General features: G+C 36.0%; 5 protein-coding genes across 9 annotated transcripts in view; 2 read left to right on the forward strand and 3 right to left on the reverse strand.

Moving 5' to 3' along the window:
* Positions 1-21713, forward strand: part of LOC143904758 (putative aminoacyl tRNA synthase complex-interacting multifunctional protein 2) — a 108172-nt gene that overhangs the window by 61259 nt on the left and 25200 nt on the right. The gene's annotated exons all lie outside the window — the stretch shown is intronic.
* LOC143904727 (uncharacterized) lies at positions 13-2224 on the reverse strand. Of its 2 annotated transcripts, none has more exons than XM_077419598.1 (5): positions 1954-2224; positions 1431-1563; positions 1236-1343; positions 965-1155; positions 13-285 (listed from the first exon to the last, which is right to left on the reverse strand). In XM_077419598.1, exons 1-4 carry the CDS (start codon positions 1990-1992, stop codon positions 1106-1108), a joined length of 330 nt encoding a protein of 109 aa, XP_077275724.1. In that variant the 5' UTR covers positions 1993-2224; the 3' UTR covers positions 13-285; positions 965-1105. The 2 variants fall into 2 exon arrangements, with proteins under 2 accessions (XP_077275724.1, XP_077275725.1); XM_077419599.1 differs by lacking the exon at positions 13-285 and adding an exon at positions 411-642 and having other exon boundaries at positions 942-1155.
* Positions 2343-6143, forward strand: Ntf-2 (nuclear transport factor-2). Of its 3 annotated transcripts, none has more exons than XM_077419597.1 (5): positions 2343-2741; positions 2844-2915; positions 3941-4039; positions 4511-4624; positions 5449-6143. In XM_077419597.1, the coding sequence occupies exons 1-4, from the start codon at positions 2634-2636 to the stop codon at positions 4622-4624; spliced, it is 393 nt and encodes a 130-aa protein (XP_077275723.1). In that variant the 5' UTR covers positions 2343-2633; the 3' UTR covers positions 5449-6143. The 3 variants fall into 3 exon arrangements, with proteins under 3 accessions (XP_077275723.1, XP_077275722.1, XP_077275720.1); XM_077419596.1 differs by having other exon boundaries at positions 2344-2741; positions 4511-4631; XM_077419594.1 differs by lacking the exon at positions 4511-4624 and having other exon boundaries at positions 2353-2741.
* On the reverse strand, positions 6304-10517 carry Hpd (4-hydroxyphenylpyruvate dioxygenase). Its single transcript, XM_077419593.1, has 12 exons — positions 10385-10517; positions 10169-10195; positions 9946-10008; positions 9022-9126; positions 8696-8821; positions 8434-8523; positions 8250-8350; positions 7830-7907; positions 7267-7501; positions 6880-7002; positions 6677-6793; positions 6304-6541 (listed from the first exon to the last, which is right to left on the reverse strand). Exons 1-12 carry the CDS (start codon positions 10385-10387, stop codon positions 6467-6469), a joined length of 1143 nt encoding a protein of 380 aa, XP_077275719.1. The 5' UTR covers positions 10388-10517; the 3' UTR covers positions 6304-6466.
* On the reverse strand, positions 12599-21019 carry Hps4 (Hermansky-Pudlak syndrome 4 protein). Of its 2 annotated transcripts, none has more exons than XM_077419659.1 (12): positions 20459-21019; positions 19447-19681; positions 18607-18837; positions 17600-17694; positions 17364-17433; positions 17069-17236; positions 16542-16939; positions 16190-16351; positions 15687-16012; positions 14962-15500; positions 14504-14730; positions 12599-14196 (listed from the first exon to the last, which is right to left on the reverse strand). In XM_077419659.1, exons 1-12 carry the CDS (start codon positions 20464-20466, stop codon positions 14022-14024), a joined length of 2634 nt encoding a protein of 877 aa, XP_077275785.1. In that variant the 5' UTR covers positions 20467-21019; the 3' UTR covers positions 12599-14021. The 2 variants fall into 2 exon arrangements, with proteins under 2 accessions (XP_077275785.1, XP_077275786.1); XM_077419660.1 differs by lacking the exon at positions 20459-21019 and adding an exon at positions 19926-20391.

A 21713-nucleotide genomic window follows, 5' to 3' on the forward strand; every position in this document is an offset into this window, starting at 1 on the left:
TCGATATCCTGCCTCAACATAAATAAATAAATAAATATTAACTTTTTATAAACAATTAATGTAACCAATCTTAATGTGCATGTGCGTTTATATACGCAAACACTCACTGTTTTATCAAACATGAAGTTTGATCTCTTAAAAAATTCATAGCATCATAATGGTGCCATTTCTTTGAGCTTTTTTTTGCAGATCCGCTTGGTAAGTTTTCATCAGCTTGAATTATTTTTCTGTATGTATCATGTAAACTTTTAAATTTTTGTTTTGCCCCTTCAGCACTAATCTTATCTAAAAATAATGTTTGTCTTATTAAAACTAAAAGTTTTTGTTATTCCAAACAACTTAGATAAGACGTTTTAATCTTTTAAAAAATTTAGGCCGGTATTCATATTTAAGACCGTTTTAAGTACAATCTTAAAATGTCATTAACCAATCACAAAGCCGTATTAGCATCTTAAGACATTACTTAAGATGGTCTTAAAATAAGAACCGACTAATGAATACCGGCCATAGTCGGTTTTTATATTTAAGACCGTCTTAAGTACAGTCTTAAGATGTCATAAGCCAATCACAGCGCCGTATTAGCATCTTAAGACATTACTTAAGACGGTCTTGAAATAAGGACAGACTTATGTGAATACCGGTCTTAAGGCCCGGACACATAGAAAAACTTAAGCAGTTAAACTTAAGCAGTAAGAAATCAATGGTATGGATTCGCTACCGCTTAGGGCCGTGCCTTAAGTTCTTGACTGTGATTGGCTGATTTGCTTACTGCTTGAGTTTTACTGCTTAAGTTTTTCTATGTGTCTGGGCCTTTAGGCCGGTATTCATAGTTTTCAAGATCGTCTTAAGTAACGTCTTAAGACGCTAATGCGGCTCTGTGATTGGTTCATGACATCTTAAGATTGAACTTAAGACGGTCTTAAATAACTATGAATACCGGCCTTAGATTAAGCGTGACACTCACTTCCCAATGCCAGTGATACCTCTTCCCATAATTTATTTGTAATTTTTTATCTTCTTTCCTGTATATTTAATTGAAAATTCCAAAGAGGTTCTCGAGCTCTTACTTCCAAAATTAATAATTCTTCATCATCAAAATTTAGACTCACTTTTTCGCGATTTTTTTTTTGTTAATTCTTTTATTAATGTTGACAGCTGTTATAATAAAAAAATTATTAACAAGTATCAATAGTATTAATAGTATCAACATTAAACAAATCATTGTTTATACTTACTTTTTTCGATTTCAAAATCATCTACACACTGTAAAACTTCATCATCATTACCATCATTATTACCATCATCATTACCATCATTACCATCACTTGAATTTTCTAGAAAATCTACAAGAATTTTCTTTTTTAAGATAAATAAATACATAGTTATTAATCCATACAAATAATAGTTATTAATAATAAATTTCTATTTACTTGTCACAGGATGCAACTGTGATGTTTCTGCATCGTGATAAAAACGTTTATATCCTTTGAAGCATGGATGTTTTGAGATATCATTAAGATTAGTAATTTTGTCAAAACAAATACCACAAGTTTTGACATTAAGCTAAAAATGAAAATTACTAATAAATATTCAAATTTATTTTTAATAGAAGTTTGAAAAATTGAACTTTATAGAATTTTTCGACTTTATAATTACTTATCCCAAGTATTTTTGCATTTCTGTTGAATAACGAATGTAATATAATCGTATAAAATTTTATATAAAACAGATTAATATATAAACTTACGATTCATATATACTTATATAAACTTATGATTAAATTAACTTAGGCTGAGTTTCCACTGAGCGTGTCACGCGTCGCGTCGTCCGAGTTGAACCAATAAAAACATCCCATTTCGATCCCGTCACAAGAATGTAATGAAATGGGATGTTTTGATTGGTTAACTTATGACGACGCGACGCGTGACGCGCTCAGTGGAAACTCAGCCTTACATTTTCAGAATTTATTGCGAATTCATCCCTGGAACACATTTTTTAGTTGTTTGTCAGTTACCTAACCTAACTGGTAATATCCTACTGATACACGCATATACACGGCTTGACGCTTGAAGTTGGAAAAATCGAACTTCTTGTTGTTGACGCTGGCGTCAACCGACCATCTAGTGTGGTCACGTCAATTTTGATCACGTGACCTATTTTGACGCTGAAAATGAGCGTCGAGCGTCAGCATGAAAAGGCACCTTTACGCGCACCGCACACAGCTGATTGTTTGCACCGTTTGCACTTTCCACGACTTGAAGCGAGACGAGTGCGCGTTCTGCGCCGTCTGCGCGGCGCGCAGAGTGCAAAGAGCGCGCGAGAGTGTCGAGGAGTGCAGTTGCCGCCGAACGTTCGAGAAGTTCCCTGCGGTCCTCGATCTCGATGTATCGCGAGAGAAATCCGCGCGATCGCTCGTTTCCTACCTTTCCTACTCGTATATACGGCACGAGGGATGTCGCACGACGCTTCGCGCTCGTAGGAAACTGTAGGGCCCGAGGTCGAGACGGAACGTGCGTGGAGCACCCGGAGGCAAGAAGGAGGCGGTGGAGTCGCGTGCTAATCGGCGTGTCTGACTTTCGCCGTATCGCCATTTCGCCGGTCGCAACTGTCGGTCGGGGCCGTTGCACAGCACCATGGCGATGAACGTGCCGTACGAGGCGATCGGCAAGGGTTTCGTTCAACAATATTATGCGATGTTCGACGATCCGACGCAGAGGGCAAACCTCATAAACATGTACAATGTAAGGCGATCCCTCGTTCACGGGACCAGTCCCGTCCCGCAATTTTCCCTCGCGCGATTTTCCCGCCCGGCCTCGCGACCGACTGACAACCTTTTTTTGCAGGCGGAGACATCCTTCATGACGTTCGAGGGCTTGCAGATACAAGGCGCTATCAAAATCATGGAAAAGTTAACTGTGAGTAGTTTCCTTCCGCCGATCTGAAATCAGTCTGCGGTTGCAGTACCTCACATCTACATATTTGTATCCAAATCCGTCATGCAAGAGGTATCTTTTTTTCTTTCGGGCTTCCGAAAAAGTGCCCTTGCAACTAGTCTATTCTTCTTGCTAGTGGATCATTGATCATCTGAGTCGCAGCATTAGTAGGATCCAAGAGGAATTTATATGTTCAAAAAAATGGTCTCTTCAAAGAAGATAATAATCCTCATAGCTTTCTTCATAGGAGATTGTGTAGAAGATTATTAGTGTTTAACCCTCTGTCTGTATATGTTTTTTTGCACCCTTGGAGTGTATACGTAGGTCTATTACGTTTGTTGCTATTTTTCTTCAAGTATTTTTTTTAAAGTATTTAAAAAAAATCTGAAGTTTTACAAAATATCTGTCTACGTTGTAGTTGATGATTTTATAGTCTTTTGATAAATATCGTTTATTTAATATTTTTTATCAGGCTTACAAGTTTTACAGATACGAAGATATCATTTTGGCTCAGACGCTATAGACCCACGTATATAGAAAGAGGGTTAATATGTTTTTAATATGACTTTTATATTTTTATTTTTTCGGAGTAGTTTAAACTCGGAGAGTTTATTACTAGAGAGAATCTCTAGAAACTTATTCGACATCTCTAACTGGTTTATTTGTAAATAGAAAGGTTATATTCTGACTTAAAAGTATCATGAAGTTTAAGAATTCTAAAATTAAAGTAGATGAAATCAAAGATGGAGCCAGACAGAGACGATAGAATCTAGATATAAGATATATGTATATATAATATTTGTATGCAAGATATTTGTTGTACATTAGATTTTGTATTTACATTTTACCAAATATGTTTGGCTTGTACTTGTTTAATCTTTATATTTTAATGTTTTAATCTTATTTCACTATTATTATTGTAAATTTGATTTTAAAAAATTGGTATATGAAAAGTAAAAAATACGCTATTATATATATATATATATTAATTTTATTTTCTTTTCCAGAGCCTATCCTTTCAAAAAATAAATCGGATAATAACAGCGATCGATTCGCAACCGATGTTTGATGGCGGAGTTCTCATTAATGTATTAGGAAGGTTGCAGGTAAGGAAAGCACAGTTAGTAACAAAGAAATATTCATTAAAAAGCGTTTAATGCGACAAAAGGCAATGTTAAGTTATATTGTGATAAAAAGTAATAAAATTATTTTAAAAAATACTAAAATTTTATATTTTAATTTAAAGCATATGTAAGATTTATGTTTTATACTAAACCAATCGGTTCAGTAATTTAATTCTCAATTTTTAACGATTCTGTAAGCTTGATTTTTGCATACGTATTTGTACAAGAATAAGTTAATACTAGATATGGTGTATCTATTAGAATTATATACTTTCTTGAATAAGACTGATTTTAACATATGGGAAATATAGACGGAAATAGAATAGAACCTATAGGTAGGAATTATAGACGGGAAATAAGAGAGAGAGAGAGAGAGTTCTCTGTAGTAAGCGGGTTTCATCGATACCTCAAATTAAAAAGAAAACTATTCAACGATTATTGATGATCATGCAGACTGACGAAGATCAACCTCACGCGTACATCCAGACATTTATCCTGAAACCGATCGGTACCAGTTTTTACGTGCAGCACGACATCTTCAGACTTGCGTTACACGACACGGTTTAGGTATCAGGTACCGCAAAATCTCCTTTGTTGCTCTGCGTATCGTGTTAACAGGCAAGCCTTGTCCGATGTTTTGCATCATGTATTCGCTGCATATCGCTTTCATTTTTTTATCTTGATTTAGCACAAAATTTCTGGACCAATAGAACTCAATAACATATCTCCACATCCCTATAGGCTGTGCTAAAAATCTGTTATATTTAAGATTAATTGTGATAACTTGAAATGTTTTAATTTTATTAACATTTGCTGCGATTGCTTTAATTAGCAACTTGATATTTTTTTCTCAATACGTTTGCTATTTATTTTTATTTTTAATTAAAATTTCTCTTTGCAATTTTATCTTTTCATTAATGTATCTTGCTTTAAAAATAAAACGTATATTTTATTTAATCTAAAATGATTACGTTATAAAATAATGCGAGGCAATTATATTAACGTTATTTATACATTTCATGTTATATGGAGTAGAGATATCCATGAAATGTATCTAATTCGGAGATCTCAGATGCAAGCCACGAGCCACAAGTAGCCGACTTCTGTGAAATACAAATGTACGAGTCTGGGATCACTGATTTAATTCGACGCGTTACGAGTAGATAGTTTGATACAAGATTAAATTGCTGAACAAATTGGAACAATGATTAAATCATAATGTGGATTAACATTTAAAGACTTATTTCTGTATTTTTAACATTAAAAATTGTGTGAATCATATAATACTTCAATAATTAATGTAATTAACATTTACATCAATATTATTTTATTATTAAGTGCTACTTAACACATATTGTTATATGTAATATATAGCTTGCGTTTAATTACAGGCAGATGAGGATCCCCCACACGCCTTCTCGCAATGTTTTGTGTTGAAGCCAATGGGTAATTCATACTACTGTCAACACGATATCTTTCGCCTTAACATTCATGATAGCGCATGAACGAGGAAGATCGTGCTGATTTTCGCGATAAGCGTGTGAGCAGACAGGTTGTCGAGCGACCGGATGCTCTGGAGATCGCGATTAATAAGTGAGCCACCTAATCTCATCAATAACCCTCTCGTCACGACCACATCCTACCTATCCCTGTTCTTTCTATAGGTAATATTACATTTTATATGAAGAATATCTCTCCGCTTATATCTTGGCCACGATAAAAAAAAATGAATCGAGAAATATCTGATATCACAGTTTTAAGTAATTTCGTCGCTTTTCTCCGTACAATAATATATATATATATATATATATATATATATATATATATATAATATATATGCATACACACAGATATATATATGTATATATGTTGTTCGAAATTTACATTTCTTAGTTACATACGTACTAGCACAACGTGCACACATAGATATCTCATTGATCGAGAGAGTTTAATTTTTGACGGCAGGTAATATCTTTGCATTACTACGCTTTGAAATGTATTGTAACATATTTTACATTTAAAATGCTGTGTATTTTTGTAATACGAAAAAAAATGTTGGCCATTAAATACAAGAATACGGAATTAATCAGACAAGTTGATTATCTATTCCACAGACGGAAACGTAAAAACCTTGATATTTTCTTCGGTCGCGACAAAACATACAGCTCTATTACAATGTGAACGAATTATTAACAATAGTGATATATATCAGGATAAATGGTGCTGAATAAAAATCTCGGGGCAGATTTTATATGTATAATATACTTTTTAATGTGATATCTCATTATATAAGTAGAACAATACACAATTAAGTACAAAGATACTCATGCTTCACTCTTTTATAGGATTACTTTAACTGCCGGCTAACGGTTTCAATTTTTCAAATATATCAGCGGCAATGTTAATATTCTACAGATTTCCACGTTTTGCTTGCTCCAATTCGATCGCTTCGAACAACGCCTGGAAATTGCCGGCGCCGAAACCCTAAAGAAGAAATGACAAATTAAATTTACGATTATTTAAATACTAGTTGATATTTTTCGAGTTTTTAGGTGTTAATAAATTTTGTAAGGATCGTAGATGTAAAATTGGATGCTACAACCTTTTTTCAATACTTACGTTATGGTTGCGCCTCTGTATGACTTCTATGAACAGCGTCGGCCGGTCTTGCATATTTTTCGTGAATATTTGTAGAAGATATCCGTTTTCGTCGTAGTCTATTAATATCTTTAATTTCTGCAAAGCGATAACGCAATCGAATTAACAGTAAATTCGTTGCAACTTGTACCAGAGTTGTTCTAATTCACTATCAATAAAGGTACCTGTAGTACATCCAAGTCCTCCACGATTTTCGTGCCACTGGCTTCCAGGCGGTTTCTGAGCATGTCGTAATAACTATCGGGCACGTCCAGAAACTCCATCCCTCTGGCACGCAGATTTGTTATCTGCAAAAATGGAGCGTGAGATTGGATGTGCGGAGGAATTTATTGCGAGCGCGCGACATTTCCTAGAAAATATCTTAATTTAATAAATTAAAAACATCGAAACTATATGTCAATTATTATTAATTATTAAAAATCATAATAAAAATGTTAAGAGACCATTTTGTGACCAAAAAGCTAGTTTTTTTAAAGCTGCTACTACACTGCATAGTTATGTCTTGTAGGACACGTTACGCACAAATGCAATTAGAACACTCAATTACTTACCGCTGCAATAATGTCACTGGTATTGAGGGCAATATGTTGCACGCCGGCGCCACCGTAGTATTCGACGAATTCCTGGATTTGGGAGCGTTTCTTCCCTGACGCGGGCTCGTTGATCGGCATCTTCACAGTCTCCTCCCAGTTCGTCATCACGATGGATCGTAGCGCAGAATATTCCGTGTGCAGCTGCGTGTCGTCCACTGACCAGAATCTATGAAACTGTAAACATTCCTCGTACCTAAGAGGGAAAAAAAGAGAGAAATCTTCATTTAATTTAATATTCAATTTTTCAGCGTAAGAATATTTTACCTACGGCAAAAATTTTGAATGTTTATCTGCGATTCGATGAGAGTGTAACGTGAACTTTATTATTACGCACTTTATTACGCATTTTATTCTATATACTATTTTAATATATTAATGTACTCAATTACTGTATCACTAATGAATTGTAACAAATGCTGCTTTTAACTATTATTTAAAATCGAGAGGAAAATGCACTGAATTATATATGACTTCTATTAGCATAAACATGTTTACGTTCACACGTAAATAAATCTACATACCATTTTGCAACAGGTTCCATCTGTTTGTCGGATTGATTACCCACCACATGGTCCACGAAATTCAAATGTATTTCTGGTCTATGATAAGAGAAATATATCGATATACTTTAAGTTTCAAGTTAGTCTCTTATCGAGCTACTCGATTATTCTTTACGTTTCTTTTGTACTCTATATATATGAAAGATTAAAATTGTAGAATATTTTATAAAATATCTTGGAATTTAAAATAGAAATTATCCTTTACTTTTCTAATGTGTGAGTAAAGGATATCTTTTTTTCGTCAAGGAAGAACATTAAGACATTATTATTAATCTATTGAGATATTATTAAAATATTCCAATTTTTTTTTTTTTTTAAGCGAGATGATTCTAGCTTTTGCTAGTTGCTACTGTATGAGGAATTGCGCTTTTGCATACGCACAATTGTTTGAGAAGAGTATCCTCCGATGCCCTTGCAAAGCCCGGCAGGAAGAAACCCTTGTACCTCATTCTATCGACAAGCGTATGGAGCGTATCGCCATACTGAAAGTGACATTGAATCAATTGACATCTAAAATATGACGATATCGAAGATCGTGTAGAGAAGTATCATTTTTTATACTTACAGTTTTCAGAGTGGCCATCCTCACAGTGCCATATTCGTCGCTTTCCTCCCATATGTCGCGCACTATTTCGGCGCCCCTTGTCTTGGCAATCTTTTGGCATGCATTGTTTAAAATATCAGTAAAGACAACTTGTGTGTGTGAAAATGACTTTACTATTATTTAACGATAGGAAAAAATTTTTAACGCCATTCTACTACAAATTCTACTGATAAAGGAACTTGTATTTTTTAGGCAGAGAAAAAGCATTTTCCTTGTTTCTTACCTTCACAATGGTTTCGATATCTTCAACGTTGAACGCAACATCTCGCACGCCGTCCCCATGTCGAGAAAGATGATCCGACATTTCTTTATTATCAGACTCGTACGGGGATTCGAACACGAACACTATCTATATGATTACGATCCTGATGATTAGGAAACTCTATGCGTTTCGGAAGATCATATGCAAGATTTCGAAAAGAACGCTACTCTTTAAATAAACTATTGAATGATGTAAATCTATTGAAGATTTTTTTTCTATAACATTACATTTTGATTTATTTTACTGTGTGTGCTTACACATTCGTGCGTGCGTTTAAAGTTACTCACTTTGTTCTGTTTCACTACATGCGCAGCTATTCGTCTGGAGCTAGTTTCCAAACCGCGATATCCAAACGGCTGGAATCCCATCCTGCATCGATAGAAACTGGCAGCCTACGAGCAATTGGGTTTTACCTTCACGTATAATCTATCTCAAAATCTCGGATACTTGCGTAAAAATACACGGTCTGTTCGCTGCGCACATACGTGTCTCTTGGATGCATTTTTAAATTTTTTTTTTTTTTTAATATTCTATTTTCTTTATACGAGGCGTTTCTTAGTATGTAGAAAACATTATAAACACGAATTTAGGGCAGAAAATCAACAAGTTTATGTACATAGTATCTTGATAAAACTGATAAAACTCAAAGGCGGCTATAGATAAAGAACAGAATTATATTGAATACTACTCTCTAACTCCCATAGAATGGTTTCGCCACTAATATATTAGAGTGATTGCGATAGTCACTTCAAAAGAGAGGATTGTCAAATTAGAGAGTACTCTAATTTGAGTAAATGCGCGCACTCATAAAGTAGGAGTGAATTTTCCACTCAAATTTTTAGAGTGACTACGGTGACTACTCTATCAGAGACATTAGAGTGATACAATCTCATTCTAAAGCTATAGAGTAAATCATGATTCACTAAAGATTGACTGATAAATGACTTTAACAGAGTGAAATTTTCCACTCTAAATTTACTCCTATAGACACTGATCTTTTGCACTCGAAAAGAGAGCCCTTTTACTTTTTCTTAGAGTGGCGAATTACTCGAAGTGCACAGACTCAATTTTCATTTTTTATTACACTTGCATTTTACTCGTTTTGAGTGATATTTCACTCTTCGACTTTTAGAGAATATACATTTATGATTTCTGTTTATTCCTACGATATTTCTCACGTATTAAAAAACATTCAGTATATAAGAATTTACCTGTTTCGCATTTCCGACCCAGAATTTTATGTGATCGAAACTGATGAATTTTCCGCCAACGGGCTAAAAAATATCAATATTGCGCATCACATTTATAGTAGTAATTCTCTCTATAATTATAATCACTATATATGTATAAATTCTAAATAGTAGTAGTAATTCCAGGCGAGAAAACAACTAGCTTATTTTTCTCCCCAACACTTTAACAAGGAGTGATGTCTACCTGGGGTCCTTTATCGGTGTAGCTTGTCTGGAAGCAAACGCGAATAATTTATTATTTTGATGTTGGACAGTAAAAGATCTCAGAAAAGTTTATCTTTACGAATTATAAGTGTTGGACGATTGCACATTAGATAAGCAATCGTACTGTTCAATCAATAATCAAGTTAAATTATAAAAATGACTGTTAAATTACCCAGATGACAGTTCTCCAACTTACCATGATTGCTTTCAAAATCAAGGAAAGCGGTAAAAAGTATCTTCTATGACGATACCGAGCGCTCGATTATTGTAGAGCGCACATCGTGTTCCGCTTTAAATATCGAGCTCACCGACGATCCACGGGCCTGCCGTGTCACGCTATTGGTCTACGACGGAGGCTTGTTTGCGCCACGTTCTCCATGGTCGACGGTCTATAAATCAGACCGGTGAAGGCAGGTTTTTTTTTTTAAGAATCCTGCTGGCTTGATTGCCGAATGCCAAGTCCATATATTGACAGTACGCAACAGCGTCACTCTTAATAAAATTGTAAACTATAAAGATAATTAAAAATAGCTTTTTATTAATTAGAAATTTATTCTTGCAACGTATGTACAGACTATAGCATCATTTTTCGTTGTAGTATAGTGTTTTTATATTTAAAATAATTGTCGTAGTTTTAAAATATACTGAAGACCTATTTTATTATAATTTAATAGCAAGAAAGCAAAGATTTATGTCAATTCGGCAGCTGTTAAACAGCTTGTTTTCTTTTTTGATTAGGCACAATTCAATTCGATATATATGGGTTATTTATTGATTATTTAAAAAGAAAGTATTTTCGGTATATTTTAAAAATCTATTATATCGATTACATGTGCTATTTAATTGAAAAACATTTTTATTTTAATGCACGTTGCAAGAATTTTTATGATATATATATTTTCTCGCTTCTGTGACATCATCAATCCAAGATGGCTGCAATGAACCGGAGTCTCTCTTAATTAAATGCGTCATTAAAGCTGGGATACATTCAACGACACGCATTCGAGGTAGGCTCGCCTTACTAATTAGCATAAGGCATAAGGAAACATTTCTCCGATTAATCCTAGAGCACGTATTAGGTATCCCGTGCTACATATGTACAGCACATAAACAAGGTCTTTGAAGATTCCCAGTATTACATCATAAGTTTTATTTCCATTAGAGTTTTTATTTTCTATAGGTAATTTTCTGATAATTCCAATTATCATACAAAGCGATAAGATATTTAATTAAAACATTTTTATTTTAATAACATTGCAAGAATGCGTCATTACAGCTGGGACACACTCAACGACACGCATTCGAGGTGGGCTCGCCTTCTTAATTAACATAAGGCATAAAAAAACACATTTCTCCGATTAATCGTAGAGCACGTATGCCATGCCACGTGTGTGTGACAACAACATATAAGCAAGGTCTCTGAAGGTGACAATCCTATTGCATCATAAAAGATTTTACTACCATTACATTTTCCATAATTCCGGTAATTTTCTGATAACTCCGATTATTACACAAAGCGAGAAGATCACCTATTTTAAAAATATGTGCGTTTATCTTTTGCAAAATATTTGCGATTTTTCAAATTACAGTAAAGAAACATGGAAAGGATTGAGAAATATAAAAATGCTATGGTAAAGTCGAATAAATAGAAACGATTAAAAAAACTTTCCTTCCTAAAAAAAGCATTTATATAAAAATCGCAATATATATAGGGCGCATAATGCATTATTCATTTTTGTTGTTCACCAAATAAACAAGAATAAATGATGCATTATGCGCATCATGCGTGAAACGGAATGCACTCATAAAGAGCGATTGATGGTACGATAAAATGCATGCCCTTTTTCGATTTTTCTATATCTTTCTCATTCGCTTCGATGAAATCGAATAACGTCGGATATTTTATTTGTCACCTTCGGCATATTAAAAGTTTTTCGCATAAACATCTCACTTTCCGCAGCACGTAGCAAACATATTTATATCGCCTGGTGTTATAATGCAAAATTTTCTGCGTACACACCCTCTAATGCATTTATGCATTTATACGTAATATTAGATTGGAGCATGCTTTTTTGTTGTTTACGTTAAACGCTTCGATGATGCAGTAGCTATTAGCTATGTGATAAATACAGTGCCTGTCTCTGTTATTATTAATTTAAACTTCATCCATTTATCAGAAACATAGTAGCATTCAATCGATTGTCACTTTGCGATATATAATTATTTAAATTTAATTTCAAGAATTATATAAATTATATATTATATAATTATTTAAATTAATTTTCAACAAATATATAATTAGACATTATATTATACAACAATTATATTTACATATTTAAATAAATAACTTTAATTAATATTATTATATAAAAAATCATAGGACGCATCGAAAAACAAGATCAAGAAAGTATTTAAAGAATGATAAATTGCTTTATTAGATCTCAAACAAAACACATGGACTATCGGATACAGAGAAAGTCATTAGAAAATTCAGACAATGACATAACATGATTCAACTCTGCTCGCCAAAAATCTCGTCGGTGCAATATATTAGCATAAATTAATCGCAATATAAATATTTGGAAATATTACATATCGTTGTAATGAAAAACTTGTCTCGCGGAAGATTCCTGCGCGAGATCATCGACATTTTTATGTAAATCTTGCGAGACAAAAACGGATTCAACACCGATGACGGGTAACGTTGCGCATAAAATGTCGCATAAAATATTTTTTTACATTAAAATTGACAATGTCGAGCAGGTGATTTTTCACAATATTATTATCGTCTCTATTTTTCCTCTACAAAAGCAATTCGGACGACTAGAAATACTGGATGTAGCGCGTTCGCGAAATACTGATTTCCGTCTTTCTTTTTCGGAGAATATATACCCTTAACTATCCTCTAATAAAACTGAGTGTCTAATTCGCGCTGATTAAAATGCAAATAAGTTACTAACGGCTCGTTATGTACAATAAATCGACTCTATACAGGATGTCCGAGAATCAATGAAGATACAGTGTACCTCACATTTGGAGAGTCAACTATTTTTTTTCAGATATTAATATTCTACATAGTAACTCTCTAGTAACTCTTAAATAATAGACAGAGCAAGTATTTTTATAGTAATTAAGTATATAGACGGCGAATTGTAATTAATCAAATAAAAATCTTATTGACGTAAAACTCGCTTCAAAAATTAAATACACTGTTACATTACTAATCTTCTCTTTCGAAGATTAATTCCTGAAAGACTTCTCATTTTTAATGGCCTATAAATCAGAATCTACTGAGATATGTCTCATGATATACTGATAGATCAAAATTCTAAAAACTGTCTCAAGTTTTAAGAACAATAATGCTATCTACTTTCCGTCGATCCTAAGACATCTTATATACAATAACATATAACATATATAATACAAATAACATTTGCTATGATATCAATTTGCACTATCGATGAAATGGTAAAGTATACAAATTGGTCGACGATCCGTTATCGTAAAAAATGTTTCAACCGGTATTACACGATAAGAATGCATGGGTACACCACAGTGGTATATAAAAGCTCTTTTTGATCGCAGCCAATTCTCCTGGAATTACGCTCGGTATGTTGGAAAATCACAGATTACAAAAATACGCTGTAAAAAAGCCGTATATCTTCCGTTGTTAAAATTATCCCGTCAAAATAACGTACGATTCTCCTCTCTTGTACTGGATATGATGATCTCTCTTGCCGAGAGCAAACAAGCGAAATTGTGAACGTATGCATTATCCTCCTCTTTTTTTCTGACAAAAAAAAAGGAAAAAAAAGTAACGCGCAGTTCTGGATTTACAGTAATACGATCCCGTGATCTCTTTCCAATCGACGCTTTGCTTTGAGAGCCACGATCCCCATCAGATCTGCTGGGGTAGGAAGCGCCGCAAAAGTACCTGGTGCCACCGCTTGCTGGTAGAAAACTTCTATTCCTCCGCTCTGGTTACCGTAAACTACCGTGTCTTCCGTTCTGCTCAATCAAAATATTCTTTTATGTCAGGATCTTTCGGCAAATTCGATTCCTGTCGTAAACGTCTCAACATATTCGCTCGCCATAATCCACATAAAAATTTCTTAATTTCCGGCAAATTTATATTGCAACTTGTAACTTAACAAAATAAAGCGTTACAGAAAGAAATCGTAATTAACATGATTTTAATCATCTATTAGAAGATGTTTGTCTTACGAGGACAAGTTTTACGTAATATAAATTAGATATAAAATAGAAAAAAGTTAAATTTTTTTAGTTTATAAAGAATTAAGAGTTACGTAATTACCTGACGATAATGTCTGTCAAACTTCTGGCTTGCGTAAATCTGTCGTGAAGGCAGGATACAATGTCTAGCTCGGTAACGCCCCAAAGTCCGGAACGCTGCACTGTGTCCCACTGCGGATCCACATTCAAAATACTGTACAGCTCTTTATTTTCCGTGGATGGCATTGGTTCTAGACACTGCTGCAGTCGCGATTCGAGCTTACCCAACGTACTCACACAGGTATGCCACTATACGAAACAAATAATTTATTATGACTGTTATCCGCGTCTTTACAAAAATAACATTTGAGAATATTTCGGACAATTATTCCATAATCTATTAATTATTGTATCAATTTTTCTCTTAAAAATTGGCACTATTATATTATTATTCAAAAATAATCTTTCGTAATTTTCATCGTAATTTTTTAAACATTTAAATCTAATAAATTCCACAACATATGAAATTTTCACACTTACCAGAGCATGTATCAAATCCGGATTGTTCGCGGTGCCGTTTTCCATCAGCAACACCAGCACCATATTCTGATAGCCGCAGAGAAAGAGCTCGGTCTTCACGAGGCAGGCGGCGGGCTCATCCTTGTTGACCCAGTCTTCCTCCAGCTCATCCTCACCATCACTCGCTTCCTTCTCGACGGACTCCAGTTTTTGCCGGATCAGCTGATTCGTCGTTGTCGTCGCGGTAACTGTCGCACCACCGGAAAATCCGGACAAATCACGGAATTCGCTCGGCGTGGTCTCGCGACTGCAGAAGCCGCTGGTTCGCTCGTCAGCCAGCAGACTCAGCTTCGACATCAGCGGCGTCAACTGTAAACCGTCCAGCTTCCGTCTCTGCGGAAACTCAAACGAGCTTCCAGCACCACCGCACTCCGACGTCGATTTCCGCCGATCGTCGCCGTTGGACACTTCAGCGACGACGTTGAGCGGCTTCAACGGCAGACTCATCGATCTCTTGTACGTCTCTTGCTTGCTCTTGTCATACCCAGGTTTGGCGCATTCTGAAGGTTTATATTTAAAACAAATGTTTGAAACATGTTTCGAACACTAGAACATTCACGACACTACCATTGTTGTTACTATTTTTACTGCTATTACTCCTCTCTTTAGCAACGTTGGAAATGCACTCTTCTTTTTATGTTAAAAAAAATTTTTTTTTAGATTTTTAGCTCATTTAAATAACGTACCTTCGCGAGCATCCTTCGTGATTGAGTTCCGGCTGCTGTTTATCGGTAATTTCGCGCTCGTCAGGTCGCTTGGCAGGCTTTTCGATTGCAGATTGTCGCCATCGCTACGACACTCGTGAACGCCGTCGTTATCGCGCAGCTCCTCGCAGTGCGAGGCGATGTATTGCTCATACAAAGATTGCGAAACTGGTAGACCATCATATCGGAAGACGGGATAACAGGGATCAACGATAGTGCGCGAGTGCCGTATGTTACTTCCGGTGAGTTTCCGCCGGGGTGAATTCGGATCGCGGTCGTCCGGCGCGACTTCATTTAATTTGCATAGTCTGTTAATAGAATATAAATATTAAAATAAAATAGTTTTATAGAACATTCGTTTTATAGAAATTAAGTTCGTCTGCATTATAGAATGTGTTTGATTCCATTATTTTTTAAAACGCAATTACTGACTCAATGATCATACGTATTCAGTAATCAGGTAGCTATAGCATTAATTCAATTACATTTTGTCTAGTTCCAGTTGACGAGCCCTGGGAATACCGTTCAAACGTGGCTTAATTGATGACGTCAAGTCCGGTAGGCTCATGCTCTTCCTGTCGGGATCTTTCCTCTTTATCAGTTTCTTCTTCGAAGTAGTGTTTCTCAGCTTGTTTAGGCGTTTACATCTATTATTTGTAATCAAAATTCGATTATTTTGTAAGCTGGACAATTATATGTCACCAAGCTTACTTCGGGATGAAAGTTTTGAAAACGGTCCCTCTCCGATTTCAATGGAACTTTATAAAACTAACTTTGAAGTGCATAATCTTAAGTTTCACAGAATTTCTAAAAATTAATTTAAAAATAAACATGTACCTGAGCGCTTCTTTAACGACGTCGGGAATGTCGTCGTCATCACTTTTCGACGAGCTTCTAAGTCCCTCGTTTTCACCGCCGCTCTCAGACGAGCAGATGAGCATGGCGTTCCCGTGTAACACCCGGTCCACGTCCTTCAACGGTGTCGCGCAGACACTGGGCGTGAGCGGATTGGCAGTTACACCACCCTTGGGACGTTCTGGCTTGATTTCTTGCTTGCGTCTGATCGGTGACTCGTGTTTGACCGCAAGCGGCACGGACGACACATATTGAGCCGGCGCTGGCGGGTAATTCGTCGAGTCCAGTTCACCTTCCTCGGGAACCGTGAAAATCTTGGATGTATCCCGCTTCATGCCGGACGTAATGGGTGGTTCCTTGACGCCGGTCTTAGATACGGTCTGAAAGAGTTCATCGAATTGAACGCAAGGCGATCTACAAGTGGTCGGTTATTATAATTTTTATTGAAAATTCAGGATATCTAATTAGATTTTATATATTTATATTGTGTCATCGCGTCCTACACCTACCTTCCGCTGTAATATTTTCTTGGTCACGGTATCTAGACACGAATTGTAGTACCGCTCGTTATTCGCTTCTTGCATCAATTTTGCGAATTGCTTCCGCTCTATGTACACTTGTAACAATTGAACACCGATCGGCAAGTGAAATTCCGTGGGTATCCTTTCCGCAGGAGCCTTCAAATTCAATGAATTATGAATTTCTTATCAACAGAAGCGATCAATTTCGCTAAAAGCCAGTACGCGTCATTCTATTCGATTAGCTACATTTACATTTAATTTTCAAGTCTAATCAAAGAAATACCTTTATCCTATAAGGATCCGTTATGACTATTTGTTTCGTTAGATCTGCTCCCAGCTGCGTTGAGACTATCCTGAAAGAAAGAAGATTGATAAAGATCAGGTGATCTTAAAAAGGCCAAAGTAACCAACAGCAATTAATAACATCAGAATATATAGTTAGTGTTAATGTTTGAAAAAATATTAGAACGCGATATTAAAGCAACAATATGATTTTACTTATGGATGTCGGTTTCGTACTTGTTATTGTAAAATAATGCTCCGCCCAAAATGCCGTTTATCTCTTGACAATGCTGTAACACTTGCATTCCTTCCAGGAATATGTTGCTGGCACTCTACATTAAAAGAAACACACTTTTATTGCAAGAGAGGAAATATATAAAATCGTATAAATTTATAATTGTTTTGATATTCGTATCTATATTCGGCATGTTTTCTATCTCGCAGCATTTTGCTTTTGTACTTACCCGGGAAAAAATATTCATATCTGACAATATATGAACATATATAAACATATATGATATATATATGATCATATATAAATGAGATATAAACAGATATAAGTTTTACATGCCCATATATCAAGCATATATAATCATATATGGTTATCTATCGCCATATATGATCAGATCGTACATTATACATGACACAAGATCTGATCATATAAGTTCATATATGGTCAAACATATTATTATGTGTAGCAGATATGACACTATACATAATCGTATCTGGCCTCACATGGTCGTATATAAAGAATGTTCGGCCATGTATTATCAGATATAATTATATGTGGCCATACATAACTGTATCGACATTGTATATGATCATATATGACAAGACACGATGCTGTATATGATTGTATATGTTCATATACGGCCGGAAATGATATGAAACATGATCAGATCTGTCTATATAGGACGAGATTGGGATATAATGATATAAAATGTCCGGGAAAAATATTCTTATCTGACGGTATATGAACATATATAAATGAAATATGAACAGATATAAATTTTACATGCCCATGTATAGAGCATATATAATCATATATGGAACTATATAGTCATATAAGATTATATATGACATACCTGATAAATATAGTTCGTACCTGATCATACCTGATCAGATATTAACATATACAATAATACCAGATCATATATCCTCAGATCTGGCCAATTTCCATATCTGACCATATATGGCCATTCATATATGAATATTTTTTCCCGGGTAGTATTATCCGCACTAACCTTTGGAAGCTTAATAACAGGAATGTTAGAAAATAGATTGGCACTATGTTGAAGAATTGGCAGATAGGTCTCAAACATCTGATACAATTTCTCGGTGAATCTATTGCGATCGTTATTGAGGGATTCCAGTATCTGGACGAGGTCGCAGTGAAAGAATTTCAACAACGATTCCAGAGTGTCGGCGCGTCTCTCGAGTATCCAGTCGTATATGTTTCTATCAGTTCCCACTGCCTAACAAAATGCAACGTAATTTACGATTAAACTTACGATTAATCTCCTAAATGGCTATTGAGTTGTGAACCACAACAAACATACATATTAGCTCTTTGTAAATATTGCGACGATTGAATGGTGTCACCAGATAACGTCTCTATCAATATCGAACAATACAAAACGCAATAATATATGTAAAGAAAACATCATGCGACGTGTGTACTCCTTATTTCTTGGAGGAGTTTTGAAAAAAGCCAGGCTACTTTGAAGCTTAATACTGATATTGATATTCTTGTTTTTGATATTAATATTACTTAGTAGCTATTATTATTATTATTTATTTAAAAGCTAATATTACTATTTAGTGATTAACATCTATTTAAAGTACATAACTATATTATAACCAGTCAATTACAATAATGTTATATTATAGATTATCTGTTTGTATATACAGCTCTCAAGTTACATCTTATCTAAAATCGTATCACACCCACTCACACTGGTCCAGTGGAAAAACTCTAGGCACCAGTCGTTATAAATGGCTGTGATCAATCGCAAACGTGGTCAATCGGACCCCTACCGTATCACACAATAGCAATTGAATGTTCCGTAGTAAAATGCACTTACCAATACATATTGCCCAAACTTTTTTAACACAAACTTTCCGCCTTGCAACGTGATAGAGCGTGGCGCTGAAAACGACGTTGTTAGGAAGTGATGCACTCCCATTAACTGTCCCGCCAGAGCCAGTCTCTGCGTAAGAGATACCCAAGCCGGATGAAAGTACATAACTGCTTCGGCAGGGTCATCCTCCTCTTTACAACACTTTGCAGTGTCGTAAACGAATACTATCATCATCTCTCTGAAAACGAAGGTTTTGTTCTGAATTTTAGGACAAACTTATCTTATTGTAGTTTTAATCGAATATAAGCCTAGGCCTAGATTTAGATACCACAACAATTATAATTATAAAGCTAAGCTTATTTGTAGGATATATTGAAACAAAACAGCAAGCTTGCGTAGACGTGATAAACCATATTACGTAACATTCGTGGGGAGCCTAAATTTACTTTTTGTTTCCAGTTACAAGATTACACACAGCTTACCCAGATCTGGTCTGTTTAAATATATTGACAATAATTGCGAAGGTATCTTAAAGTATTTCATTGTAGAAAATTGCACCGGGCAATGCAGAGACCACGTTCCGCGGAGTGTTTCAGTTTTGGTGCATGACTGAATCATTCCCGAGCGAATAATCGACCGATTAGGCGGTCCCAGTAACCGATACGGCATCGAGGCGAGATAAGATAAAATTACAAGTCGCATAAGTCAATTGTAGCTCGTCAGTACTCCGCAGAGCAGAGCTGCAGCCCAAAGCAACCTTGGAGAGCCACACACTCTAACGGGAGATCGCGCGTCGAGACAATTTTGTGGGATTTGAACGCTTAAAAGAAACTCCGCTTTCTCTTTCACGAGGCTCGAGGAACCTGCAGAACGTCGTCGTTGCGCAGTTGCGTGCGGTCGCAAGGACAGGGAAATAGTAAACAGAGCATCACGTCGTCGCGTGCTCGCAATCGCGAGTGTGCGTGCCCGTGCGTATTCTAATTAGATAAGGCGGCATGATTACGCGCGAGCATACTTCGCCATGGTGATGGTTGATTAATCGTCGTCAATCGTCGTCCCGGTGCAGCGGGCGATCTGTCAACCGGTCTCCTCGCTGTCGAGGCCCGCTCTCGTTCTCCCTGACGTACGCTCGTTCTGTCAACGGGAAACGACGTTTCCACACTCGGCACCGTTCCTCCTGCTACTAATTGCTAATGCGATCCCGGGCGCTCGACCGGAGTCTGGTGAAAACGAGACCCCATAGACCCCGTGGTGTCTAGCCGCGTCGTCGACTGGCGAGAAACGTCGCATGCCATCGCGTTCTCTTCCTTAACCGTAGATGATCGCCAATCTGTGCCCTGTGGACGATCGCACCGCGTGAAGCCGCTCCTCCCGCGCCGCCATACCGATATTGATCTCCCTTGTGAGTCCCTTGGTGGTTTGTGTGCGTGCACAAATATAGCGGTAGCTCCGTGTCCGCGCAACTCTTTTCAGTCTTTTCTTACGTTTTTTTTCCCTCATATGCAGTGTACAGTGTACATACATACACGAGGCATGCATAAATGTTCTATGATGTTTCGCGCGTAACAATTTTATACTAAAAAAAAAAAAGAGAAATTTTATTAAACGTTACCTACCTACACGCGCACGCGTGTGTTTCAAAATAATAATAATAAAAAATTATACATAATCTTGATGAAAACATGAGATTCTATATATTATTTATCAATATTTACCTGCAATAATTGTAGTCATCAACATTGTCATTACAAAAGTATCTTCTGTGTAATCTTATGGTTTCTCATAATCCCCAGGCAGCCAAGTTATTTGCTACAAATTTTGTCGGCAGAAAAACTATTGCATATTTTTTATATATTGATGGTAATTGGTTCTGATACAGAATCTGCTAACATAATCAGCAGATTGGCGGCAGAAATCGAGCAGAGGCTGCATCAGGAACCGCGGCGTCCAGGTTCTGCGCGGTTCCTGCCGCCAATCTATTCAGGCTCTACATGTGAGGTTTCTGCTGCCAATCTGCTGTTTGATTACGTTTTAGCAGACTCAGTTGGCAGAACATAAGTTAAATGCGAACGCAGTTGATGTCAAGTTTGCTAAAACATGTTTTATCAAATCTGCAATCTGCCGACATACTGCTATCATTTTGATTACTGGGATATATCGGCTAATTTTATATATCATGACATGTCAAATATATCATTGTTCATTTGATATATATCTGTACAGTTTATGTTTAGATTATACTTTTTTCCGTCGCGTTTTGCTGAAACTGC

The sequence above is a fragment of the Temnothorax americanus genome, unplaced genomic scaffold, assembly GCF_048541705.1.
Source record: "Temnothorax americanus isolate GAGA-0224 unplaced genomic scaffold, ASM4854170v1 Scaffold57, whole genome shotgun sequence".
Taxonomy (NCBI): domain Eukaryota; kingdom Metazoa; phylum Arthropoda; class Insecta; order Hymenoptera; family Formicidae; genus Temnothorax; species Temnothorax americanus.